The 27,803-nt window shown below is 34.6% G+C and overlaps 1 protein-coding gene across 4 annotated transcripts in view; it reads left to right on the plus strand.

Annotated features, from left to right (window-relative positions):
- The window catches only part of SLC16A7 (solute carrier family 16 member 7), a 175,254-nt gene that overhangs the window by 138,754 nt on the left and 8,697 nt on the right, over positions 1-27,803 (plus strand). For all 4 annotated transcript variants that reach the window (XM_032348826.1, XM_032348823.1, XM_032348825.1 and 1 more), the window contains exon 4: positions 26,356-26,499. In XM_032348826.1, the coding sequence (XP_032204717.1) occupies positions 26,356-26,499 (144 nt within the window). The remainder of the gene's footprint in view (positions 1-26,355; positions 26,500-27,803) is intronic.

Genomic DNA, 27,803 nt, shown 5'->3' on the forward strand with positions numbered 1-27,803 from the left:
GAAATTACTCCATTAGCTGTAGACATGTAATGAATTTATCATTTAATACAATTATCAAATAATTGTATTAAATTATCATTTAATACAATTTAAAAACGTGCAGAAAAATAATAGTGCATTTATAATTTTTTTCTGATTATAAAAATTATGAAAGATTTCTTATTTGTTTTCACTTTACTCTAATGAGTTAACACTAGATTGTGTCTTCCTATTCTCTGATCCCCACCACATATCTAGAACTTGTGATCTTACCTTTTTTTGATTGCTAAATCTAGGAGCAAAATCGAGTCAGAAGTGAAGAGCATAGAAGTAAGACATGGTGAGTGAGGGGAGAAAGATGCCTAATGCACATATTTTAAAGTAGATGATATCATCAGTAGATTCAATCCATTCCCTACTCTAACCAATCAGATTAAAATTCTTTCTCTTTAGGCCTAGATAGGGTAATAGTATTGCAGCTGTATAACTGAAAAGGGGGTAACCAGAAGTGATCTTGGTGGAAGAAGAGGAGCTAGACTTCATTTCTTTAACTGTTCTAGAACTCTTTCATGTGATTACCTTGTTTGATCCTCCAAAGATCCTATAATCTATAATCATAGATCGAAAACTCTAAACAGAAGTAATATGATTACTCTAAGTCACGAATTGACAGATTTGATCTGAAATTTGATCATAAAGGTTTCTTGATTTTTTTTTAAAGAATTATATCTATGGGGCACCTGGGTGGCCCAGTGGGTTGAGCCTCTGCCTTCAGCTCGGGTCATGATCCCAGAGTCCTTGGATCGAGCCCCACATCAGGCTCTCTGCTCAGTGGGGAGCCTGTTTGCCCCTGGCTCTCTGCCTACTTGTGATCTCTGTCTGTCAAATAAATAAATAAATAAAATCTTTAAAAAAAAAAAGAAAGAATTATATCTATGATTGTGCCCTGTGATAAACTGCAAACAGACTTCACTATCTATCATAAACAGCATTTCTGTCTTTTGTGTTGAATCTATGCATTTAACACATAGGACCTGCAGATAAACATTTTAAAGACGGTGTTTGGTACAAGTGCTGTATGGTGTTTTTTCTGATCCGTGGGTGAACTGGCTGGGATTAAGATTAGAATCCTTTTTGTGTGTGTATGAGCTGTCTTTTAAAATACTTAGTAAAGGGGCACCTGGGTGGCTCCTTGGATTAAGCATCTGACTCTTGATTTCAGCTGGGGGTGCAATCTCAGGGTAGTGAGAGCAAGCCCTGTGTGGGGCTCCCAATCAGCACAGAGTCTACTTGAGATTTTCTCTCCCTCTTCTCTTCTCCAACCCCCACTTGTATGCATTCTTTCTCAAAATAAATAAATAAAATCTTTTAAAAAAAAAAAAGAATACTTAGCAAAGTTGAATATGAACTGAGTCACCAGTGGTTATCCAGCTCGTATGTATATAATGCATATTTGAAAATAATGTGTAAACCATTGTTCACTATTAGGAGTTTTTAGTACCATTTCTAGATCTTACAAATTTAACACATTTCTCAACCGTGGTAATTTTCCAACATGTTGCATTTTTGTGTGCACATTTCTATTTCCCTCCATTTTATTGTTATTTTTAAGATTTATTAATTTTAGAGAGAGAGAGAGAGTATGAGGAGGGGTGGAGAGAGAAGGGAGAGAGAGAATCCTCAAGCAGACTCCCAGGGTGGAGCTGGCCATGGGGCTCGAACCTGGAACCCTGAGATCATGACCTGACCTGAAATCAAAAGTGCCTACATGCCGCTACCATTAACTGATTCTTGAACAGCTATTTCTGGAAAATAGACCATCTTTATTTATTAGACTGTTTTAGGATAACATTATTTAATGAATTTTTTTTTCATTTTTGTATCATCTTGTTGCCATGTTTAAAGCTTTCAGCTTTATTATATAATTTGATATAAAAGGTGTTCTTGGGTCAATCATAAATTTTTATCATATCTCTTCTGGATGGATTTTTTCTGCATAAGGAGTGACTTCTGAATATATATTCTGAAACTGTATATGTTTTAATTCATTGTGTGATAATTACTAGCTATGAGTATAATAACAAGCTTATAATTTAGAAATTTTATCTTTCAGAATCATGAAACTAAGCAAATATTCTATCATCATACTTATGATAAAATGTAAAGAAGTAGGAACACCTGGGTGGCTCAGTAGGTTATGTGTCTGACCCTTGCTCTCAGCTCAGGTCTTGATTTCAGGGTCATGAGGTCAAGCCTTGTGTTGGATTCCTTACTGGTTGTGGAGTCTACTTTAAAAGAAAAAAAAAAAAATCTATTAGTCTATCTACCTGCCTGTCCACCTGTAAAGATCCGTTTTTCATATGAGATTATATTCTTAGAAACATTAAAGAACATTAAAATACTATCCTCTTTTCTTTTTCACTTTGTAAAATTGACTTCATATTTATGGGTGCTTGTCTTAACACCTCTTAGGGAATAATGAAATTATAAATTCCATTTGTGTTCCAGTGTTTTTCTACAAATTATTAGGCTAAGAAAAATAAAATCCAGATTCCAGAAAAGGGGATAGAGTATTCTATTCTTATTTATTAAACACAAAACAAAATAAATATTTTGTGTTTAATAAATAAGAATAGACATTTCTTTAGAGACTTACGGGTTTAGGACACAACAGGCAATATTTTATTGATAAATTTGGGTTAAATTCAGAGGAAAACATTTTAACTCAGAATGCTTTCAAGTTCTGCCTCTGAGTGATAGAACAATGTAGTGGTATATTTAGGGGTAAATTATGCAGATATTGAAAACTGTATCTGTTTGGCAGAATTATTTTTAGGTCAGTTCTTATAACTATTTGTTTCTTCAGTTGCACTGGTTACTAATATTAGCATGACTTTAAGCCTAGCCATTGTGTTTTTCTATGAGATTTATTTGTGGATCAGAAATAGATGGTCTGTGTTCTCCATGGTCATAAGGAAAATAAATGTTAGGGTTTGTTAGCACCCTGGAATTTTTACAATTCTGTGGACCCATTAGTTTAAAAATTATAGATTGTAGTAGCTAAGAAATACACAGATAACTCTACTGTTAGGGGAACAAAACAATCCAGACTTTGTGAAGCTAAGTCTAAACTTAAAACTTTTATTTATATTACAGCCAAAAAATACTGACATTTCTAGGAGTAGACCTGGATTTTGTTGTCCCTGTACTATTATACCATTTGGAGGAAACTTTTCAAGGAAAAAATTTTGAATTTTTTTACTTTTCAGATTTTACTAAATCCATGACCTCAGGTCTCTAAGGCCTTTCAGGGACTTGCAAGAGACCTATGCAAGTGCAGGATTCCAGAGCTTAAGCTCTTTAGTTTGATAGTAAAACTACAGTTGAATGTAGTAAAAAGATATGAAGCAAGAAGCAGATTGGCTAATGGCTTCATTATCATTAGTTAAAAATTTTGTAACAGTGTACAAGGATTCTCCTGTTAAATATTAAATCAAGTATTTTTTTTAACCAGCTAGTTCTCAATACTCAATTTTTAATTCCATGTGCAAAAAAATTGACCTATATCTTGACAATGTACTCTTTAATTTCAGGGATTACTACAAAATGTACATGTGGTTGCAGGTGGAATCTTTGAAAGTTTTCTCATTCTCTACAGCCTTCATTCAATGCAGCTTAATCAGAGGGAGTTTCAAGGACGTAGAACTATTCATGCTAAATCATCAGTAGATAAGATTTATGTTTTTTTTCTTCCTTTTCCTGCATTAGAAATATTTGTGTCCTCTCAGTGTCCCACAGTAGGTTTCTAACTGTTTGAGAATTTGGGTTGATCCATTTACTGCTTAAGTTCAACTTGGGGAATATACAAATGCTTTCTTTATTATTTGTAAGGGATAACATACAAAACCTCAATGCCTTTGTGATTCTCTCACTACCAATCTATGTTATAAAGACATAGGAAATAGCAATTTACCTTAAACTCTGTTGGATCTGAGTCTATTTATTCAACCCTTTTATACTTTTTACCTTTATTTGGCTATCATAAGTTATTTTATTTTTATTTTTAGCTGATACAATTTTATTTGAAGCACAGATTGTTCTCTAAAAAACACACCATAAGTACTTGTCTGTATCAATGAATATTTGTCATTTGGCATTTCAGTTTAAACTATTTCAAGTGAACAACACACATTCTTAGCAAGAAACAGAAGGAAATGCTTGATTCCCTGGTGCCAAGGTACAATTTCTGGAAAACAACAATGCCAAAGTGCCCAAGGAAATTCTTGGCAAGCCTGTATATTTTCACATGTTTCACTATTTATTCCCTTGTGGTCAAACCTCTAAACACAAATTCAGAACATTTGCATGATATTGGTCATAGTTCCAATATTTACTCAAAGAGGAGTCATAAAGGTAGATATTCTGTGGGTTGAATGAGTAGGAATGGCCTTAGGCAGTTGTATTTTATCTTACCAATTTTGCTCACTGGGTCCTCTAAGAGGCTTCTTTCTTTAGGACTCTGGGCCCTCACCAAACTATCATATAGGTTGGAGGGATGGTACACTTGAGCTTGGCTGAATTGTACTCTAATATTAACTGACTCAAGCAAAATAAGTGAAGAAGGGCTATACCAATCTACTGCTTTATTTATGGATTGTGTCCCACTCTAGAGTCAGAGTTGCTCTGGCCTTCACCTATTATTAGAGTAATTGCATAGATTGTGTATCCTAAGCCAGAATTCCATGCATGGATAAGGAGCCATTCTCTTTATACTGTCTTTTAGAACTCATCATGGAGAGCTTCCTTATTGGGTTGTTTCATTCTACCTTAAATATTCAAATGCAATGTCTCAGATAAATTCCTAATTACATTTCCTTTATTATAGAATGTCTTTAGTCATGATATTGATGGTGGATTGGATGTAAGGTTTCATAAAATTTTGAAAGTTGTATCTTTGCTCATGTATAATTTCTGGTGTGCTTAAAATTAACCAGTAACCTTGCAAACCGTACCTCAGAGATATGAGCACCATCAAACAACCATTCCCAGAACTGAGACAGGCCTGGAAGTTTGTCTTTGACTTTTCTCTCTGCTGAAAATTCTTGTACAAGAAAAGAATAGAAATAGTGACTTCTTTCTGAAGCAACAGTGGAATCTAAATACCAAAATTATCTGTTGACCATGTGCATTCATCTAAAAAAAACAAGTGAATGAGTGAGCATTCAAACACAAAATGACAAATTTTGCGTTCAATCCATATTCTAACTTATGTTTCTATTATACTTCTGCAAATTACTTTCATAACTTTTAAGTATTTTTAATAACTTTTTTCTTTCTTTGCAAACACATTGCGTTTAAATCCTAATGAATTTGTTCTTAATTATCTGGGATTATAAAGCACTGCATGTTAACAGAATTATTCTGATTGAGTTTCATTATATTATTATAGCAGATTTGATCAAGATAAGATAATCAAGCAAAAAGTAAGCATTTAGTGGAATGGTGTCTTCTTAAAGAAATTAATGGGCTGCCTGTGTTTACACAGATGAATATCCTTTAATGGTGGCTGAATAGATACTGATTTTGTCTCAATTATATTCCTGTTTTGTTTTGCTTCTATAGGTGTAAGCACTGAGTAAACTGTATAATAAAGTAGATCACAACTGGAAGTATTGGATCTTTAGAAATATCAGACAGCTCTCTGAATTTGCCAAAAATCACATAATGATTTATAATGAAAAATTGTGATGACCTATTGGCTAACAACTCAGTTAAGTCTTCCCTCAATTTTATGAAGTGAAGAGCATTAAAAATCATCTCACTTACCAAATAATTACTTTTCACTCAATAGATCTCTCAACTCTAAGAAGTTTGCTTAAAATGTTTACTAAAACTAACTAAATCATAAAAAATTAGAGTGCTCTTTTATCATTTAGAAGCAAATTTTTAATCTAGTAAACTCATAAAAGTAGCAAATTAAAAATACACCTTTTTCAAAAGAGTATTTGTGATTAAAAGCTTTGTCCTGTTTTATGTATATACTTGTAAAAACTTTGGAGATGCTGACTTAGCTTGTTCAGTATGTGGGAAAATGATACTAACTTAATTAGCAAAACCAGTCCCTACTCAAACTAATCAGCTAAAATGATTTAATTTCAGTCAGAGAATGTCTGAATTGATTTTCAAGCTCAAATAAACATTTTAATATGCATTTGAAGATTATTATGAAAGCACCAAAACCACTTACAGGATGCATCTTATAAAAGTTAAAATTAAAATCACGTTGGACCCTATTTAGGTCTTTTTGCAAAAAGCTTAAAAACAAGAACACATCTATAATTCCTCAAAGTGGGGGGGGAGGTTATTTCAGTTCTTCCTGAATGTATGTTGTTATCTTTATTATAGAACTCAACTTCCCAGAGGTATGGGGAAGTTAAAACCTGTATGTGTGTGTGTGTATATATATATATATATATACACACACATACACACGTATAAAGGCAGTATTGAATAGGGAAAACAGGACGACATTGAAGCTTATATCTATATCCATATCTATGTATCTATACATATTAAAAATAGAAAAAGTGTATTGAGCCTAACCCATGTATGAGAAGGGAAATAATTAGATTAGAGCAGAGATCAATAAATTAGACACCAGAAATACAGTAGAACACATTAAAGAAGCTAGAAGCTGATTCTTTGAAAGAATTAATAAGATCGATAAACCACTGGCCAAACTTATCCAGAAGAAAAGAGAAAGGACCCAAATTAATACAATTATGAATGAAAGGGGAGAGATCATGACTAATGCCAAAGAAATAAATACAATTATCAGAAATTATGATCAACAGCTATATGACAATAAATTAAGCAACCTGGAAGAAATGGATGAATTCCTGGAAACCTATAAATTGCCAAACTGAAACAGGAAGAAACTGACAACCTGAATAGACCCGTAACCAGTAACAAGATTAAAGCAGTGATCAAAAACCTCCCAAAAAACAAGAGTCCAAGGCCTGATGGATTCCCTAGGAAATTCTACCAAACATTCAGAGAAGAAATAATACTGATTCTACTGAAGCTCTTTCAAAAAATAGAAACAGAAGGAAAACTTCCAGACTCTTTCTATGAAGCCAGCATTATCTTAACCCCAAAACCAGGCAAAGACGCCATCAAAAAGGAGAATTTCAGACCAGTATCCCTGATGAATATAGATGCCAAAATTCTCAACAAGATCCTAGCTAATAGGATTCAATAGTACATTTAAAGAATTAACCGTCATGACCAGGTGGGATTTATCTCTGGGATGCAAGGGTGGTTCAACATTCCCAAATCCGTCAGTATGATACAACACATAAATAAGAGAAGAGAGAAGAAGCACTTGGTCTTCTCAATTGATGCAGAAAAAGTATTTGACAAAATATAGCATCCTTTCCTGATTAAAGCTCTTTAGAGTATAGGGATAGAGGGAACATTCGTCAATTTCATAAATATTATTCTTAATGGGGAAAAGCTGAGAGCCTTTCCATTGAGTTCAGGAACACGACAAGGATTCCCGCTCTTGCCACTGTTGTTCAACATGGTACTAAAAGTCCTAGCAACAGCAATCAAAGAAAAAAACATAAAAGAAATAAAAAATATTCAAATTGGCAAAGAAGTTAACCTCTCTCTCTTTGCAGACAACATGACACTCTATGTGGAAAACTCAAAAGACTCCATCCCCAAATTACTAGAATTTTACAGCAATTCAGTAATGTGGCAGGACACAATCAATGCACAGAAATCAGTTTCTTTCTTATACACTAACAATGAAACTGTAGACAGAGAAATTAGAGAAGTGATTCCATGTACAATAGCACCAAAAACCATAAGATACCTTGGAATAAACCTACCCAAAGAGGAAAAGGATCTATACTCTAGGAACTACAAAACACTCTTGAAATAAATTGAAGAAGACACAAAAAGATGGAAGACCATTTCATGCTCATGGATCAGAAGAATAAACATTGTTATAATGTCTATGCTGCCCAGAACAATCTATATTTTCAACATCATCCTAATCAAAATTTCCAACAGCATTTTTCAAAATGCTCGAATTAACAATGCTAAAATTTATATGGAACCAGAGAAGACCCCAAATCACCAAGGAAATGTTGAAAAAGAAAAAGCTGAGGGCATCACTTTGCCTGATTTCAAGTTTTATTACAAAGCTGTGATCACCAAGACAGCATGGTACTGGCACAAAAACAAACCCATAGATCAATGGAACAGAATAGAGAGCCCAGATACGGACTCTCAATTCCATGGTCAACTTATCTTCACAAAACAGAAAAAAATATCCAATGGAAAAAAGTCTTTTCAATAAATGGTGCTGGGAAAATTGGACAGCTATATCCAGAAGAAAGAAACTCTACCATTCTCTTATACCATACACAAAGATAAACTCAACATGGATGAAAGACCTCAGTGTGAGACAAGAATCCATCAAAATCCTAGAGGAGAATGTAGGCAGTAACCTCTTTGACATAAGCCACAACAACTTCTTTCAAGACACATCTCCAAAGATAAGGGAAACAAAAGCAAAAATGAACTTCTGGGACTTAATCAGGATAAAAAGCTTCTGCACAGCAAAGGAAATAGACAATAAAACAAAGAGGCAACCCACAGAATGGGAGAAGTTATTTGCAAATGACACTATAGATAAAGGGCTAATATCCATGATCTATAAAGAACTTCTCAAACTCAACACCCACAAAACAAATAATCAAGTCAAAAAAAAAAAAAAATGGGCAGAAGACATGAGTAGACACTTCTCCAAAGAAGACATACAAATAAATCACTAACAGACACATGAAAAATGTTCATCATCATTAGCCATCAGGGAAATCCAAATCAAAACCATATTGAGATACCACCTTACACCAGTTAGAATGGCAAATATCAACAAGGCAAGAAATAACAAATTTTGGGAAAAGTTGTGGAGAAAGAGGAACCCTCTTACACTGTTGGTGGGAATGCAAGTTGGTGCAGTCACTTTGGAAAAGAGTGTGGAGGTTCCTCAAAAATTTAAAAATAGAACTACATTATGATCCAGCAATTGTACTACTAGGTATTTACCCCAGAAATACAGATGTATTGAAAAGAAGGGCCATATGCACCCCTGTGTTTATAGTATCAATGTTTAAAATAACCAAACTCTGGAAAGAGCCTAGATGCCCTTCAACAGACGAATGGATAAAGAAGATGTGGTCCATATATACAATGGAATATTACTCAGCCACCAGAAAGGATAAATACCCAACTTTTGCATCAACATGGATGGGTCTGGCGGAGATTATGCTAAGTGAAATAAGTCAAATAGAGAAAGTCAATTATCATATAGTTCACTTAGTTTTTGAAACATGAAGCATAGCATGGAGGACATTAAGAGAGGGAAGGGAAAAATGAAGGGGGAAATCAGAGTGGGAGATAAAGCATGAGAGACCATGGACTTGGGGAAGCAAACTGAGGGTTTTAGAGGGTAGGGGGGTGGGGGGATCAGTGAGCCTGATGATGAGTATTAAGGAGGGCACATATTGCATGGAGGTGCTGGATGTTATATGCAAACAATGAATCATGGAACACTACATCAAAAACTAATGATGTACTGTATGGTGTTTAACATAATGTAATAAAAAACACATCTATAAGCTGTTACTTTGAAATAAGTATAATATGTAGCTGATTATTTGTGGTCAGAATATGACAAAAGATACAATATCATTTTAGTTAATATGTATCAGAATGTGTTTTAAGGGGCACCTCTGTGGCTTAGTCAGCTAGAGTCCAACTCCTGGTTTAAGCTCAGGTCCAGATCTAAGGGTCCTGAGACTGAGCCCCACACTGGGCTCTGCATTCAGTATAGAGTCTGCTTCAGATTCTCACTCTCTCTCCTTCCTGCTCACTTCCTCTCTCTCTCTCTCTCTCTGAAATAAATAAATTAAATCTTGAAAGTGTTTTAAGAATCCGATGTAAATATTCAGCAATATCTTACTTTCTTTTTAGATTCATTATTATGAACTTTTCTTATGAATTTAACAAACAGAGAAGTATGTGCTGCTGAAATATAATTTGTACAACAGCTATCTTAGTATTTATTCATGAATTTAAAGTAAAAATTTGGTACTCTGGTAAATGCTTCAGTTACAATTACAATTAAATACGTGTCAATGATTTGAACTGCTCCATCCGTTCAAAGGTGCTTTTATTTCCAAAGATGTGTCCTAGGAATGAGGAAAGAAAATAGCTGAAAATAACTAATTTAAATTTTGGAACAGTCATCTTTAACAAACATTCATTTTTTAAAAAGAGAGAGAGAGATCACAAATAGGCAGAGAGAGAAGGGGAAGTAGGCTCCCTGCTGAGCAGAGAGCCGGATGAGGGGCTCCATCCCAAGACTCTGAGATCATGACCTAAGCCTAAGGCAGAGGATTAACTCACTGAGCCACTCAGGTGCCCCACATTCATTTTTTTTTTTAATCAATGCTCTCTTTACATTGTTCTCATCGGACTCTCCCTCAAGAGAATGCATTCTTTGTAGTTAGGAGAACTGAAATCACAACATAAATTATCATCACTTCTGCTGTCTATACTACAATGTATATGATTTATGAACACTTAAAAATAATACCTCAGATATCCCATGTGCAAGCCTTCATTATCCCCAACATTCATATGCACAAGACAAAGTTAGGAGGCTTTGTTTTTTGGTTGTTGTTGTTGTTGTTGTTTTTTAACCTTTATTAATCACTTAAAAGCATCTAGGGAAATTTAGTGCTTGGGGGTTTTAACACCTCTAAGTGGTGTAGTTTTGTGAAAGCAGAAGTAGGATAGAAGAATCTACATGATATTTGGACTTAGTACGTATGGAAATTATGGATTGAAATAATTGAATCTCTTAAAGTACTCACACTTACTCTATCTTTTACCCAGTATTACATTTCCCTAATACCTGGAGGCAACTTTAAGTGGTCGTTTGTCATAACTGTCTTGAGACCTCCATAATAACAATATGGGATTGCAGTTTTCTCTATTTCCTTATATGTCTGAACCACCCTCATTTACTAAACTCTCAGATCCTTTGGAGTAAGATACTCCCACCCCCAATTTTAGGGTAGGTAAGGTCTTTTAATTCCCAGCAACTAAGGAAACATTTGAAACTCCTGGCATATAAATTATACTGTCTATATATATTTGTGGATTGAATAAATGAATTCCAGAACAAGTTATTAAGGCATAGGATTGTCTGACTTTATTATAAAGAAAGCTTAAAAATCACCTAGCCTAGTGGTTTTCAACAATCATTCAATCAGGTGAACCAGAGTGTTCATTGACAGAAACAAAAACACTCATTTCTGAGAACCCTTGTGGATGTGAAAATCTGCCTCTCTTTGAAAGTACGATCTCCATGACTGCTCAAGCACAGATATCTGACTCATAATTGGAGATACTCAGAGATGTGCTCAAGGTTGTAGAACTATGACCCTTTTTTTTCCAGCTTACTAAACAGCATTGCCATTTAATCTTCATTTCTCCATTTGAAATGAAAAACCAGTTATCCATTACAAAATGTTTGGAAGAGCATTCCTCTCATTACTTTCCCAACAGTGTGCTCAACATCTAATTTTTGATAAGCAATTAATTAACGAAGACAATTCTTCTTATTAACTTAAACAGGAATGAGCAGGGTATGTTTCAGAATTCTGAAATTCACTTGCATCTTTTTAAAGTGCTCTGCTTTTCTAAGCATTCTTTTGTAAACATGTTATTTTTAATGCTATAAATGAAATTATAAAAAAATGCCATGAATAATGAGTGCTAATGCTAAAATAGCAAAGTCAACAGAAGGTAGAAAAGCTGATATAGCACTTTACCTAACAATGAATCTACAGATTGCATGTTTATTGTAGGAAACTAGTTTTGATAAGTAATTTACTTTTTTTTTCTTTTTTAAAGAAATGTAAGGTGGGGTGCCTGGGGGGCTCAGTTAAGCCTCTGACTCTTTTTTTTTTTTTTAAAGATTTTATTTATTTGACAGAGAGAGATCACAAGTAAGCAGGGAGGCAAGCAGAGAGAGAGAGAGGAGGAAGCAGGCTCCCTGCCGAGCAGAGAGCCCGATGCGGGACTTGATCCCAGGACCCTGAGATCTTGACCTGAGCCGAAAGCAGAGGCTTAACCCACTGAGCCACCCAGGCATCCCAAGCCTCTGACTCTTGATTTCAGCTCAAGTTTTGATCTCAGGGTGGTAAAGTCAAGCCCTGAGTAGGGCTCTGTGCTGGGTGTGGAACCTGATTAAGATTCCTCCCTCTTCCTCTTTTCCCCATCTCTTTCCCTCTCTAAAAAATAAAAATTAAAATTAAAAATTAAAAATAATTAAAGAAATGTAAAGCTCACCATAGCAAATTAGAGTAAAAAATCATGTCAAAACTAGATTAAAATTAGTCATGTAAGAAATTTATAATTTAACATATTTTAAATTGCAGCTTTTATCTGTAAGATACATGAACTATTTTATTTGGAAATCTTAGGGTTAAAAGACCTTAAATGTCTGACCAACCTTCAGTCCTTAAATCTCTCTACAATATTCTTTTTTTTTTTTAAAGATTTTATTTATTTATTTGACAGAGAGAGATCACAAGCAGACGGAGAGGCAGGCAGAGAGGGAGATAGAGGGAAGCGGGCTCCCTGCTAAGCAGAGAGCCCAATGCGGGACTCGATCCCAGGATCCTGAGATCATGACCTGAGCCGAAGGCAGAGGCTTAATCCACTGAGCCACCCAGGCGCCCCAAGACATCTCTACAATATTCTTGATATGTGGTCACATTACTTCTGCTTGAACAGTTTAAGGGCAAGTAACTACCTCTCAAATAATTAAGAATATCTTTTCTACACAGAATCAAGCTTCTGTAACTTCTGCCCCTTCTAATAACCTTCTCAACTGAATATTCTTCAGATCATGTAAAGAAGCCATTGTTTTTCCTAAATCATCTCTATCTGAGCTAAATACACACTTTTTTTTCAGCCATTCCTCATAACATTGTATCAAGTGTTCATGTGTGAAAGCACTCTCCTCTTCAGATAATCTACTTCTATTTATGTAGCCCCCGATATTTCAATGGGAGCTTAATGGAATTTAGGATTGGACAAATCTTTCTGTAATGGGTCTTGCGCATTGCAAGAGCTTTAGCATTTCTGATCTCATCCACCAAATACTAACAGTGCTCCAAATACCCATGAAAACAGACATATTCTAAAATTGCCAAAAGTCCCATGTGAAGAACAGATTTTACCTCAGTTAAGCAGTTCTGATGGGCAAAGGACTTGAATATTTTTCCAAAGAAGACATCAAAGGGCCAACATGGGTGTGAATCATTGAGGAAATGCTAATTAAAACCACAATGAGATTTCATTTCACACCTGTTAGAATGTTTACTATAAAAAAAGTCAAGAGATAACAAATCCTGGCAGGGATGTGGAGAAAAGGGAAACTTTATACACTGTTGGTAAGAAAAAAGTTCATTGCAACCACTATGGAAAACAATATGAAGTTCTTCAAAAAATTAAAATAGAAAGTGATCTGGTAATCCCACGTCTAAGTATATATCCAAAGGAAAGAAAATCACTGCCTCTAAGATTTGTAAGCTCTCACATGTTCATTGCAGCATTATTCACAGTAGCCCAGATATGAAAATAAGCTAAGTGTCCTTCAACAATGGAATAGTTAAAGAATTATGTGTATCTCACATATACATATTGGGATATTGTCCAGCCCCAAAACAAACAAACAAATGGAAAAACAAATCCTGCTATTTATGACAATATGGATGAAGCTTGAGGGCATTATACTGAGTGAATTAAGTCAGAGAAAGACAAATACTGCATGATCTGATCTCACTTATATGTGGAATCTAAAAAGGTTGAACTCAGAGAATCAGAGAGTAGAAGTAAGTGGGGGAGGGGGGATTGCCAGGGGCTGGGGAGAGTGGAAGAAATGAGATGTTGGCCAAGGGTACACACTTTCCATTGTAAGATAAGGAATTCTGGAGACCTAATATATCAAATATTAATAACAGTGTACTATCGGGCACTTGGGTGGCTCAGTTGGTTAAGCGTCTGCCTTTGGCTCAGGTCATGATCCTAGGGTCCTGGGATAGAGCCAACATCATGCTCCCTGCTTAGCGGGGGGCCTGCTTCCCCCTCTTCCCTCTGCCTGTTGCTCCCCCTGCTCTTTCTTTCTCTTTATGTCAAATAAACAAAATATTTAGAAAAAATAAAAATCTACTCTATACCTGAAATTTGCTACAAAAATAGATTGCATAAGTTTTTACCACACACACACACACACACACACACACACACAAGGTAACTATGAGAGGTGATGGATATGTTAATTAGTGTGACTGTGGTTATTATTTCACAATATATACGCATAAGATCATCATGTTGTACACCTTAAACACATACAATTTTAAAATAAGCTCTGATAATGTAGGTGAATTTGGTTTTGTTTTTGTTTTTGTTTTTTGTTTTGTTTTTGTAATCACAAGTTCTCTATTTCTTGAAGTCAGTGTGAAATGTTGACCTGGGTGGGACTTGCCAGTTTTCATTGCAGACAATTAGGATACTTCCTATAATTTTGGTTAATATTAATTATTACCATTATACTAACATACCCATTAATCCCTCAAGTCAGCTCACTTTTCCCATGTTGTATACAAGAATTTCACTACAGATATGGTAAAATGTCTTCAAAAAGATTGGTGTGTTATTTTCTATATTTCTTTGACCTAAATGTATAGAAAGAAAAAGTTTAATTTTAATTGACAAACATATTGGGATCTATTCTAGGCTTTTAAAAAAATCTTTAAATAATCTATTCTGATTTGTTCCTAGAAACCTTCAGAATTTATTACTCAATAATCTATGGAAAACATATTTTTGTTTGTTTCTGAGAAATGGGATTATATTTCTCTCACTCTACTTTTCTCCAACATCTTCTTTGTTCTTTATATCTTATCTTAACACAATGATTTAATTATTTCATCAGCATGTGTCAGTGCTGAGAAATACTCCTTACCCCTCCATATCTATTCTCCATAAAAATATGATTTAAATCTCATACCTATCAAGTGTTTCAAGTGTCATAACTGTCCCCTCCCTTCTCGGGTTTCTCTTCATGACTCTAGTTTTAATTCCCTGAGATGTAGTATCACTCTTCCCTTGGGTTTCTCTTTCCCTTCCAAAAATCCACACTTGTCTTCAGTTTTGGTGATCTTTGGCTTATTTTGTATGTGTCTAATTGCTTTCTTTTTTTTTTTTTTTTGAAGATTTTATTTATTTGACAGACAGAGATCACAAGTTGGCAGAGAGGCAGGCAGAGAGAGAGGAGGAAGCAGGCTCCCCACTGAACAGAGAGCCCCATGCGGGGCCCGATCCCAGGACCCTGGGATCATGACCTGGGCCGAAGGCAAGAGGCTTTAGCCCACTGAGCCACCCAGGCGCCCCTATGTGTCTAATTTCTTACTTTTCTGTACCAAGTGATTAGTATACTTCTCCATCCTTTGGTTTTGCTTTGAACTCACATTTCCAGATGTTTACACTTACTCCTTCACTTTTTCTGTTATTTCATACATTCTGTCTAGGATATTTTAAAACCCTGTTTTAAATAGAAATATTCTGCCAATACCTTCCTCTTTCCTTAAGTATTATGACTCGGTTACTTCTGGAAACCAGTGTTCCCTGTTCATATGTCAGTTCGCTCCTGTTTCTGTTAGCCTTCACTGGAGGTGCTCTTGCCACAAGTAGCATATGGTACTTTCTGGAATTGGTTGATTCTTGTTCAGAAAGACGAGAATAGCATACATCATTTATTTGCTAAGCTGTTCGTTTCATTCACTCATTAATTCATTCATTCATTTTAGACTTCCTTATGAGTACTGTTATAGCTGGATCCACTCATAGAAGTTCTGGATGATGCCAAAGGCTATAAAATATCTTATTGTGAATGTGTATGTGTGTGTGTGTGTGTGTGTGTGTGTGTGTGTGTGTGTGTGTGTTTATTTATTTATTTCCCTGAGTAAATAACAATGTTATAAGATTAAAAATGTATGTCCCAAATTAAAAATAAATAATGAGATTTATCAGACCATTCTTTTTTTTTTTTTTTTTTTTTACTTCATTTATTTATTTTGGAGAGAGAGTGCAGGGGGGAGAGCAGAGGGAGAAGGACAAGTAGATTTCCCACTTAGTGCAGAGCCTGACCTCGGGCTCCAGCCCACAACCCCAAGATCATGACCTGAGCCGAAATCCAGAGTCAGATGCTTAACTGACTCAGCCATCCAGGTGCTCTTCTGAAGGCATTCTTAACCTTTCTTAAAATTTTATTTTGAATTCATATATGTGTGTATGTGTAAAAGATAGTTGTTAAGGAGAGGTTAAACTATAAACACAAAGACCGTCTAGACAACATCATATATTTTATCTAAACCCCCATGAAATTCAGAACATCAGTAAACCCTTGTCAACTTAAAGCTTTTATTTAATTTATGAATGCATGTGGTACAATAAATTCACGAGTGCCACTTACTTAGGGAAACCTGTAAAACAAGCTATAAAACAAAATACCCAGATCTTAAGAGTAAAATTACAGCTTTTCAGTGAGACATGTGATTGAACCACAGTTTTTCTGTTGTGATTACTCTTGGTATATCCAACCCTATCCTTCATTATAACCCAATATTTAAGGGAAAGTCCTCTATTTTACTGCAGGTTTATCTGCTACGATGCTTTCAGCTTAAACCTACAATAGGTTTAAGCCCTAAGTAAACACATTCCCTCATTTAACAAGATTTTAAAACATAGAGTGGCCCTAGAATGCCTCCGTTAGATTGCCCCTTCCCTTTGGTGCCCCTGGAACTTCTAGGCTCTGTGCCTCAGCTTTTCCTTCATCCAGCTCTCCTCATATTCACAAGACGGCTGCCCTGGTTCTTGGTAATATGCATATATGAGGCAACACTTAGTGATTTCTTTGTATCTCTCTTTAAGTAGAGGAGAACGTTTCCCAGAAACTGCTAGATTTCCACTCGTGTCTCACTGGCCAGAATTGTGTCATAGCCCAGCGCCAAGTCATTCAATGGAGAAAGGAATGAGACTATCACAATTGGCTCGTTATGTAAACCAGGATTTACTCCCAGCTCCATCATCCTCTGAGCGCATGGCTGTGCAGAGAAAAGCAGACTCCTGAAAGGAATCCATGTTTTCTGAAAAGAGAAATCAGGAAAAAATGAATGCAGAGTCAATAACCAAGAGTATTAGGCAAAGGCGGACTAATAATTTATTGATGATGACTATTTCTTGGAATGAATAAAGAATACTAACTGTTATCATTCTGTAGAACTTTATACCAGAACTTACATTAAAAGTGCACAAAAGAGGGGCACCTGAGTGGCTTAGTGGGTTAAGCCTCTGCCTTCGGCTCAGGTCGTGATCCCAGGGTCCGGGGATCGAGGTCCACATCAGGCTCTCTGCTCAGCAGGGAGCCTGCTTCCTCCAATCTCTCTCTCTCTCTCTGCCTGCCCCTCTGCCTACTTGTGATCTCTCTCTATCAAATAAATAAATAAAATCCTTAAAAAAAAATAAAAGTGCACAAAAGAGAGTTGGAGCACATTCTCTTGGTACTGTGTCCCTTAGGTTCAAAACACACCTGTCCATACACAAATACATCTACACACAGCAACACTATGTCCTGTCAAATATGGTAGTAGGTAGGGACAGGGATGTTGGGATGTTGGGATAAGTGGACCTCATACCTTTAGTAAGGAATTTTGTTTGCTTAAAATTAGTTTTTACTCACAAACAAAGAGAAGAGAAGAGTTAAAATGAATGGCGATCATGTACATGTCACTAAAATGATCTTTAGCTTGGCATACATGTTATGTTTTTTGTTTTATATATGGTTTAGAGAAGGAGAAAAAGAAACCCAGTAGATGAAACACCTTCTTTAAAACCTTGTCTGCTATGATAAATACTGATATCATTCCAACGAAGTGATGGTGGCATCATATGACAATTCTAAATCAACTTAGAAAATAATTTAATCTAATTAAATAAAAAATAATTACTATCTACTATATAAAATAATTTGTCTTAAGCCTAAGTAAATTATAAATGAGTCACAGTATGCCCTTAGCCCTCCAAGAGATGAAATTTTGGTGATTAGTACAAATATGCAAATAAATATATCACAAAGTAGAATATTAATACTAAAGAGAGAGTAACAAAAGTAGTAGAGAAGCTCGAGGGCTAGGAGATTATATTAGACAGATGGGTTTATGTAATGCATTATGATAATGTTATTTAAAACTAATTTTGAAGAATAGATAGAGGGAAAGAATATAAAATTTCATAGGACTTCATGCAATGTTCTATGTACAGTAAGAGTTATGAGGGGAAGATATCCATGAACAGAAATATATGTTAGCAAGCTTTAGAAATGGTCATATTGCTAATTAGTTGCCTAAGATAGGTACCAACCCTTGATTTACAAATTGAACTTACCTGATGGAAATATGTATGTTTTAAAATCCATTATGAATTACATATCCACATTTAAAAAATTCTATTGAGGTTAAACTATTATAACATTTAATTGAGTATAACAAATTGGAAAAATATCAGAATCACTTTAAATGTTCTGCAGTTAGATCACACTGGGATAATTCTGTGAAACTAAGTAACCTTTTAAGCTTAAGAGGAAAAGAGGGTATTTAGCAGATGTTAACTACTTTCTGGTGTGAGATAATATTAACATTTTATGAAATTTTTTATAGGAACTGGATTTTTTTTCTATTATTATATTAGGTTGTCTTAGACTGCAAGCAGGCAAAAGTCCAGTGTCCATTTGTAAAGTGACCAATAGTTAAAGTTTTATGTCATATCACAAGAAGTTTGTGCATAGTAGCTTCTGGTTTGGTTGATTTTTTTTTTTTTTTTGAGATTTTATTTATTTATTTGACAGAGATCACAGAGAGCCAGGCAGAGAGAGAGGAGAAAGCAGGCTCCCTGCTGAGCAGAGAGCCCAATGCAGGGCTTGATCCCAGAACCCTGGGATCATGACCTGAGCCAAAGGCAGAGGCTTTAACCCACTGAGCCACTCAGGCACCCCTCTGGTTTGGTTGATTTTATTGGCTCTTTGGTCTAATCAGTGACTTAAATATCTCTTATCTTCAAGAACCGCAGAAAGATGACTGTGGCGCCTACAGAGGCATTTTATTGCTTTATAAGACTAAGGAATCTTTTCCCTGAAGCCCCCAGAAATCTTTACCCTAAAATTGCCCCCAAATGCTCATGTTTAAGCCAATATTTGGTAATGGGATTGGTGTTATCATGATTGCCTTACTGTACTTGATTCATTCCCATGAGTTAGGCCTGGGGTGGGGAGGTCACAAAAGAGATTAGGTATTAAACAAAATCAGGATTCATTTAGGAAGAAGGAAGGGGTCATGGCTCTTGCGTAGGGAACTAACAGTTTTAGCAATATAATCTTATTTTTTTTCTGCCTTCTTAAAAATTACTCCAAAGAGCAGGCAATGTAAAGTATAAATATTGAATAATTAAACAGAAACATTTTTAAATTAAATTTTAATTTAATTTAATTAATTCTATAATTAATTAATTAATTATTAAAGTTTAAAGTTTTAAAATTTAATTAAATTAAACAGAAATTTTTATTTTGAAGAAATGAGCATCATACATGTTAAAAGAGATGTAATCACTTGTCCCAGGAAAAATGGCATTTCATGGGAGTGCAAGGCACGCTCTAGCCCAGGCTGCCTAGCAGAGTGCTCGAGCAGTCCTGGCAAACTGTTGCTTTGCATGGCAGTTTCCTTACGTATGAAATGGAATGAAGAAATACTGCCAACTTTTGGAGCGATTACAGAGATTACATGTGCTCTTACATATGAAAAGTTTAGAAATGTGCCATGTCCTGAAGAAATGTTGTTCTGTTTTGTTTTGTTTGTTTTATGTGGCCACTGTGCCAGCCTTAAATAAGTAAAATCATCTTTCCTGGTGGGGAATAATGTAACCTGTAAACACCAACAAGATTGTTTGGCATTTCTGCCCAGGGGCACAGAAGGCTCACTTTTTTAAACCCTTTGATTTGTAGTAAAAGGTTTTGGTAAGATGTCAGTTTGTCTATTCTCCACCCCCACCCCCCATACAAATAGAATGAGCATCTCTTAAAACAGCTATGGTGATGCCAGTTTGGAGCAATCTGTGGTCAAGTGAATATAGAAATGCAGAAGTTTATGTAAAGAGAGGAAAAGATGAGGGAACATAAATATAACCATCTTCTCATTCAAGTAAAAGTCGAGAACTTTTCTCACAACCACACTAATGGCAGACAGGTATTGAGATACATGAAGAAAGAACAATGTTTACTATAAAAGGTGTGGGAAATGAGCTATTGATGTCTAGGTGTATTTTAAAATAGCATTTAGTACTTTATTAAGGTTTTGTAGGTTTATCTTATTGGAATGGTGAGAAGTCTCTTTGGGGAGCTGATCTATCTGCAGAGACCTGAGCATGAGAAAAATAAGCCATTCATATATTAAAGGAAAAATATGTCAGACAGAAGGAACAACAAATGCAAAGATGAGTTGATAGACCATGTCCCCCTCCAGTGCGTCAGATATACCTAGCATATTAACTAACCCCACTCTTGATTTTTATAATTACTCAAACCATTCATTCAAAATCTTTGTATACTTAAAATATGAAATACTAGTTGAATGAGTATACCATGAAATACTAGTTGAGTGAATATACTATGAGTATCTGCTGAAAAGATTCATCTCTTGTAAGTGCTGGATGCGCTCTGTTGAGTCAAACTGGCACAGTTACGATTCAGCAACATTCTAACTGAAGATGATTTACCTGGATAAACATTTATTTATGTATTTATTTATTTTTAAGATTTTATTTATTTATTTGACAGAGATCACAAGTAGGCAGAGACAGGCAGAGAGAGGGGGGGAAGCAGGTTCCCCGAGGAGCAGAGAGCCCGATGCCGGGCTCAATCCCAGGACCCTGAGATCATGACCTGAGCCGAAGACAGAGGCTTTAACCCACTGAGCCACCCAGGCGCCCCCTTGGATAACATTTATATCTCTATCCTTTGTAAAAGCAAGTGTAATAGCTACTTCCTGATTATTAGGGATTCTCCCGTCATGTTTTTCACTGACCTTAAAAGAGATCGCATGGAGAAAGACACCAGGTGAATTTTTAATCCCAACATCAGTGGAGGGATAAACCTCGGGCAAACAAATAGTTAATGAAGAGGTTCCCCTCTCTGTCCAAATTAAAATAGCAACAGTTTTTTTAATTCAAAAAATCTTTTCAAAAAAATCTTTCAAATTTTGAAAGCTCCTGTCAGTAAGAAAAATACTACAGTAGTAAACACAGATAAATTTCTGTAATTGCAAACAACTTTTTCCCAGTCCTGCACTAGTGCTTTTTATCACTTGACTTGACAGGATACCACATATACAAATTTGAAATAAAGCAAATGAAAAATAAATTATAGCAGTTTATCATTCTTCTGTTAGCATTTATGCTATGCATAAAATTTTTATATAGCTCAAATTGATACTCAATTCCAATTCATGGTTTTAGATTGATCAAATATATTTTATGAAATGTTCATTACATAACATATTCTCCAGATTTTCTCACAGCATTTGTCATGTACTCTTGCCATATACAAAGGAAATAAAAACAAGCACTATGAGTTCATATTTACAGAACAGAATAACAATATACAAAGGAATAGACTAATTCATATATATATAAGCCATACATTTTTAAAATATTTAAGAACAACAAAAAAACCCCACTTGCTTATAACTATATGTAAAACTTGAAATTAGAAAGGATATACTGTAGTAATGGTATTCAGAATCCCCAAGACCACTTTCAGGTTTCATGATTAACTAGAAAGATTCACAGGACTCAACAGTGTTTTTTTTCATGGCTATGATTTATGACAATGAAAGAATGCAAAACAGTATCAGGAAAGGGAAAACCACATGGATCGAAGTACAGGAGAAACCAAATGTAAACTTCCAAGAGTCCTCTCCCAATGGAATCACAAAGGATGAGCTTAATCCAGCAACTAGCTGTGACAATGTAGGTGAAGTGTTGTCTATCAAGAAGCTCATTGGAGACTCAGAGCTTGAGGTTCCTGTTGGGTTGCTGGCCAACAGACTCTGGGAAGGAAGGCGAATGTTCAGCATAAACCACGTTGTGAAACAGTTTAGGCACATTGAGCCACTCTTATCGGTTAGGAAACTCTTCTGAAATCCCAAATTCCCAGGTGCCAACCAAGAGCTAGGCTTGCAAGCAGGTCTTTCTGAGGATGAAAGCCTCACATCTGATATGTTAATTCTTTTCTACACAGTAGTGAAAAGTACAAGTTTTTATAAACAGATGACCCTGGTTCCAATTCACATTTTACCCCTTACGTTGTTGTGACCTTGAACAAGTTATCAACACTTGGCATGTCTCAGTTTTGTCAACTGTTACATTGCTCTAATGATCAGATTTCCACAAAAATCATATGTAGTAATGCATGCACAGTTCTTAGCACACTGCCTGCAAAGAGTAATAACTCAATAAATTAATGAATAATTATAGAATAATAATAGTACGTATGGCAACTACCGTCATAGAGCTTAGAATAAGCTCTTGTAGGGACAAGACTCAAACAGGTGAAATACAGGATTTCTAAGTGTTGTGGGGTGTGCATGCGTGTGTGTGTGTGTGTGTGTGTGTGTGTGTGTGACCAGCTAGTATAACAGGAGTTCTAAGAATGGGCACTCTCTGTAATTTGTAAGAATGCGCATAAGCTTCCTCACCAGAATAAGTATTATGGAGCCACGGCCATAAAGGACAGAAGTAGGTTTGAGAAAATGAAGCTGACGTATGAGTGACGACACTGTGATCGTTAAACTGCTCGCTGATGAAGTTCTCCTTTACAGCTTCACGGCCAGCATGAAAGTGACTATTAAGCTTGACACTAAAAATAACGAGATAGTTTAGAAAGCTGGAACAGAAGAAATTAATGGGTAGATCAGTCTGGTTTAGATATAGCCTGATACTTGTCTGAACGTTTTTTAGGAAATAAGACAATTGGATTCTTGCACATCATTTTTTTTAACTGCTCAACAAATATATAGAACAAAACATTTGGATGAACAGTATCTTTGCTCTATTTAGAAATGGGCTCAGATGTAACTCTCAGCAGGTAGAGAATTTTCTTTTCTGTCTTAACTAATGATTAAACATCATGATTACTTGAAAAATATATGCTGAGTAGAAACTTCGATCCTGATTGAATTAATAGATAAATGAATAAATGACCTCAGAGTATAATTAGGCCTGAAATTCATCAACAAGGGACAGCTGTGAGGCTAGCTCATGTTTAACAAAAATCATATGTGATAAGAATTTATTTATTTTCTTGGAACTCTGTCTGTCTTGTTAATACAATATACCAAGCTGCTTGTATGTTGGAGAGAGAGAGGTATTGGATAGCGTTGTGTTTTTTATACCTGATGTTAGATGCCTCCTCAAGCTAATGTTAAGCATTTAAAGATTCTTTACAAAATAAATATATTTTGTTCTATATCATAATTTTAATTAGATCTATAACTATTACAAAGTAGAAATATTTTATGACATTTTATATGTATTTCATATTAAGGGTTTGATTAAGCTTTGATTTCTAAAGAAATCAACCTAAAAACTATATCTTTTTTGCTAGAAAAAATTATAGATGAATTATGTAAATACATCCCATATAGATTGTCTAATAGATTATCACTTAACTAAAGTATATTATTTAAAGTAAAAAAATTTGTTAAAATTAGAACTCTCATTGCATCTTGACTGATATCACAGTAGAAATTATGTCTCTTCAAAAAAAAAAAAAATCAGCACCTCCAAATGTTTTCTTTAGTTGCCACTTTTAATCACAGTCATGGAAAAAGAAGCCTTGATGTGATTATCCTGAACTATAGATATAATTATTTGCCACACGTTGCAAATTAAGTTGTGATTCATTGCCTATATTCAAATTTAAATTTACATCATTTAAGCAAACACATTTATAAATTTTAGTAATTAGTACATTTGTGAGTTATCCAGGCATCACATAGAAAATTGTATACTTAATAGCAATGATACTGAGAAAATTGTTATTAGTCCAAGTAATTGGTAAATGCCTTTGGATTCATTCTGATAGTCTAGTGTATATCAAAGCGTCCATCACAGTTCTTAAAATAACTTTATAATTTCTCCCCTTGTATTATAATAGTTTGATGATTATAGTTGTGTTTTTATTATTTTATTTTGGCATGTGTCAACTGGTTTTATACTAGAATCTCGAGAAATAGTGCATTGAACTGATTTCAGCTGAATTGAATTGAAGTAAAGTGAACTGGTTAAGTAATTTTAAGAAAAGGAACCCACACTTAAGTTGAATAATTAATCAAAGCCAATCAATTTGTTTGTCACAAAAGCAATTTGAATTTAGCTTTGTGCTTTTTAATGAAAATGCTCATTTCCTAAATCATATGAGTTTTTACCATATTAGGGACTGAAATCTATTATTTTCACATTATCTTGAACAATTTTCATTGATTTCCCTCCCCTCAGTTCCATTGTTTTTATAGATCTATCTCTCATATGGTCTTTTTTAGTTTATTTTGGGGGAGTATTAAATGCAAAAGTGGTATTCTATTTTTGAGTTCTTTTTGTCACATTACACCTTTTAAAAAAAAAAGTCTTTTTACCAGTTAGTTTTCAAAACATATTGTGGAGTAGTATTAGGCCATGAAGTTTTTATTTCAAACTTATATTTAAGGAATAAAAACAATAACTACAGTTGTGTAAAAGAATAAAGCTGCATTGACAAATGAATCTCAATGTATTTTAAATATATCCATGTAGAAATTCTCAAATGCAGTAAATTGCACTTAGCAAGTTTTTTAAGTTACAGTATTAGCTAAAAATCATTTAAATTTTTTCTAGGCTAAATATTAGACTGAGAATTCTGACCTAATGTAATATTTTCCCCTCAAAGCAATAGCCCTTGTTTTAGATGAAATATAATTTTAAGTTAAGAAAGACATGTCAAATCAAACTATTTACACATTGAGAGGTCTCATAAAATAGTGTGGGCTTTCACTGAATCTAAGATGCTCTCAAGTTGTCAAGTTGCACCATTATTTTATGATGCACCACTAAAAAAAAAAGTGATTAAAATAAAACACACTTTATTAATATTTAGAAGTTTTATCTTATAACTACCAAAAGAGCTTTTTTAGACACAGTGAAATGTAGATGATTTTAATAATTTTAATCACTCCTGCATTTTATATGTACACACACACATACACCCTACACGCATGCATTGGGAAATGTACATTAAATAAATTGAGTAAAGCATTCCTAAAGCCTCTTTCCATTCAGTGTCTGGCTCCCCTAAATTAGTTTTTGAGTCTGAGTTCTCAGTGTTCATGTTTCACACATAAGACTAGAAGGTTTTTTAGACAATAGTCAGTGTTCATATTCAAATTCCTCCTTCAAATGGCCCTTAAATTGTTTGATTGAATTATGAGGAATTGCTATTGTCCAACCAAGCCACAGAAATAGCAACCAAATTCCAGCATGCATAGCGGCAATAGCTCCATCGCTACCTATGACCCCCACCTGATGAACAGGAACTGTTTAACAGACCTCAAGTATGAGACATCTTTATTTCTAACATAATATATGAGAACAGTTGGTATCTTAGAATCAAGGAAATATGGTATTAGAGAAAAGTCATACTGTGGTATAATGAAAAAAACTGTTTAAGCTCTAATTAGGAGAATCTCTGGGTGTGTGCTCATGTATTATTCTAGAAAATAAAATTATAACACAGACAAGTCATTTCTATAATCTCTAGATTATTGTTACATAAATTTGCCTACACTTATTAAGTATTTTGATAGTGTAGCCAAGTCCTATTGAAAATCTTTTCCATCAAAAGTCAAATGATTATGGTCATAAACTATATGTTAAACACTTCTGATTTATTATATATTGTCATATATATGGTTAAAGATAACCAGTCAGAGTGATTAGGAAGTATTGAAAAGTCTTCATTATATTCTATGTGGACTAATATTTTTCTTTTATCATTAAAATGTGCTTTCAAAATTAACAGCTGTTAAAAATAAATAAGTAAATGACCCAGCAACTGAACGTTTCTTAATTTCCTCTCTACCACAGGTCCCATAAGTAGTGTTCTGGTGAATAAATATGGTAGCCGACCAGTGGTGATGGTAGGAGGTTTATTATGCTGTTTGGGAATGGTCACAGCCTCTTTTAGTACCAGCGTAATAGGGCTTTACCTCACTACTGGATTCATTTGTGGTAAGTCAAGTTTTGTTTTCTGCATATTCTCTTAACACTTTCATTGTTCGCAAAGGTCTATAAGAAACATAAACAACAGAACATTCATATTGTTTTCTTTGACTTTACTTTTGATATCGGATGCTATTTTAAAGTATTTTCATCTAGTACACTGAAATACGAACTTGGAATGGCCAATCAAACTTATTTCAAGAAATGGAAAAAAGTTATCACATACCTTAGGTGCTATGATATCAATGCCAAAAAGAAAACAGTTTTGATTTAATTTTACCATTTCACTTTTATTTATCAGCCAGTTAAGATGGTATTCTGGGACACAGACTTCCTGGCATATAAAAAGCTTCATTTTTTTAAAAGTTGTTTTTCATTACTTATTACTATTTAGAGTATCTGACTTATCATTCATTATAGGTTAAAAAGGATGCCAAAAGTTATTTTCTGCATGCATTGACTTAGCTCTAACAATAGAATTCTTTTTGTTTGTGTTATGGTTAGTGGTAGGGCTCTATATTGGTGCCCCTTCTTTTCCTTACAAAAGATTCTAATTGTTTAAAGGCTCTGTAAGGCACATTTGCCACTAAACACATGTTTTTAAATGTCATACTGTCGTTCTATTACAGTTGTTCCTCATGCGTAATGTCTGTTGACTCAAACTGACCTAAATACGTACATTTGGAAAAAACTGTTTTTATTAGACTCAACAGTAAACTTCTTTAAACAAACCTACACTCAAAGTCTTAAGAAAAATTAGATTTTAATATATAAGGAAACTGAATCTTTTCCTTATGCTCCCAGAAAAACGGTAAATATATTCTCTTTTTAAAGTAATTTTAGATCAGTCTAACCTTACACTTTTATATCATTTGATGAAAAAAATAAAATGTATTAAAGCCTATAGTAATAGTGATGTTACAATATTTCTCTTTACAACCTTTCCACAACTGTCTTCCTTTTTGATGTAGTAAAACACCTTTTGACATTATAAATGAGAATTTCCTAAGAATTTTTATAGTACAGAGAATGTCCTTTCTTTGTACAGAAATACTATATGTTACACTTGACCACAGGAGTCAGGCTGGGCCCACAAGTGATGTATTATGGAAATATGATTTTGTTATTACTCTACCACAAATTTTAACAACATTTTATATTATTCTAACTTCAATTCTTGAGTCTTGAAGGGTTTGGTGCTTCTAGAATCACTATGAGAGGTTTATCTTAAGGCATTATCAGCCAATACAAAATACAGTCTAATTTTTAAACCCAATTTAGCACATATTAACTGATCATGGGCAAATTAGCCT

Source organism: Mustela erminea, chromosome 6, assembly GCF_009829155.1.
Source record: "Mustela erminea isolate mMusErm1 chromosome 6, mMusErm1.Pri, whole genome shotgun sequence".
Lineage (NCBI taxonomy): Eukaryota > Metazoa > Chordata > Mammalia > Carnivora > Mustelidae > Mustela > Mustela erminea.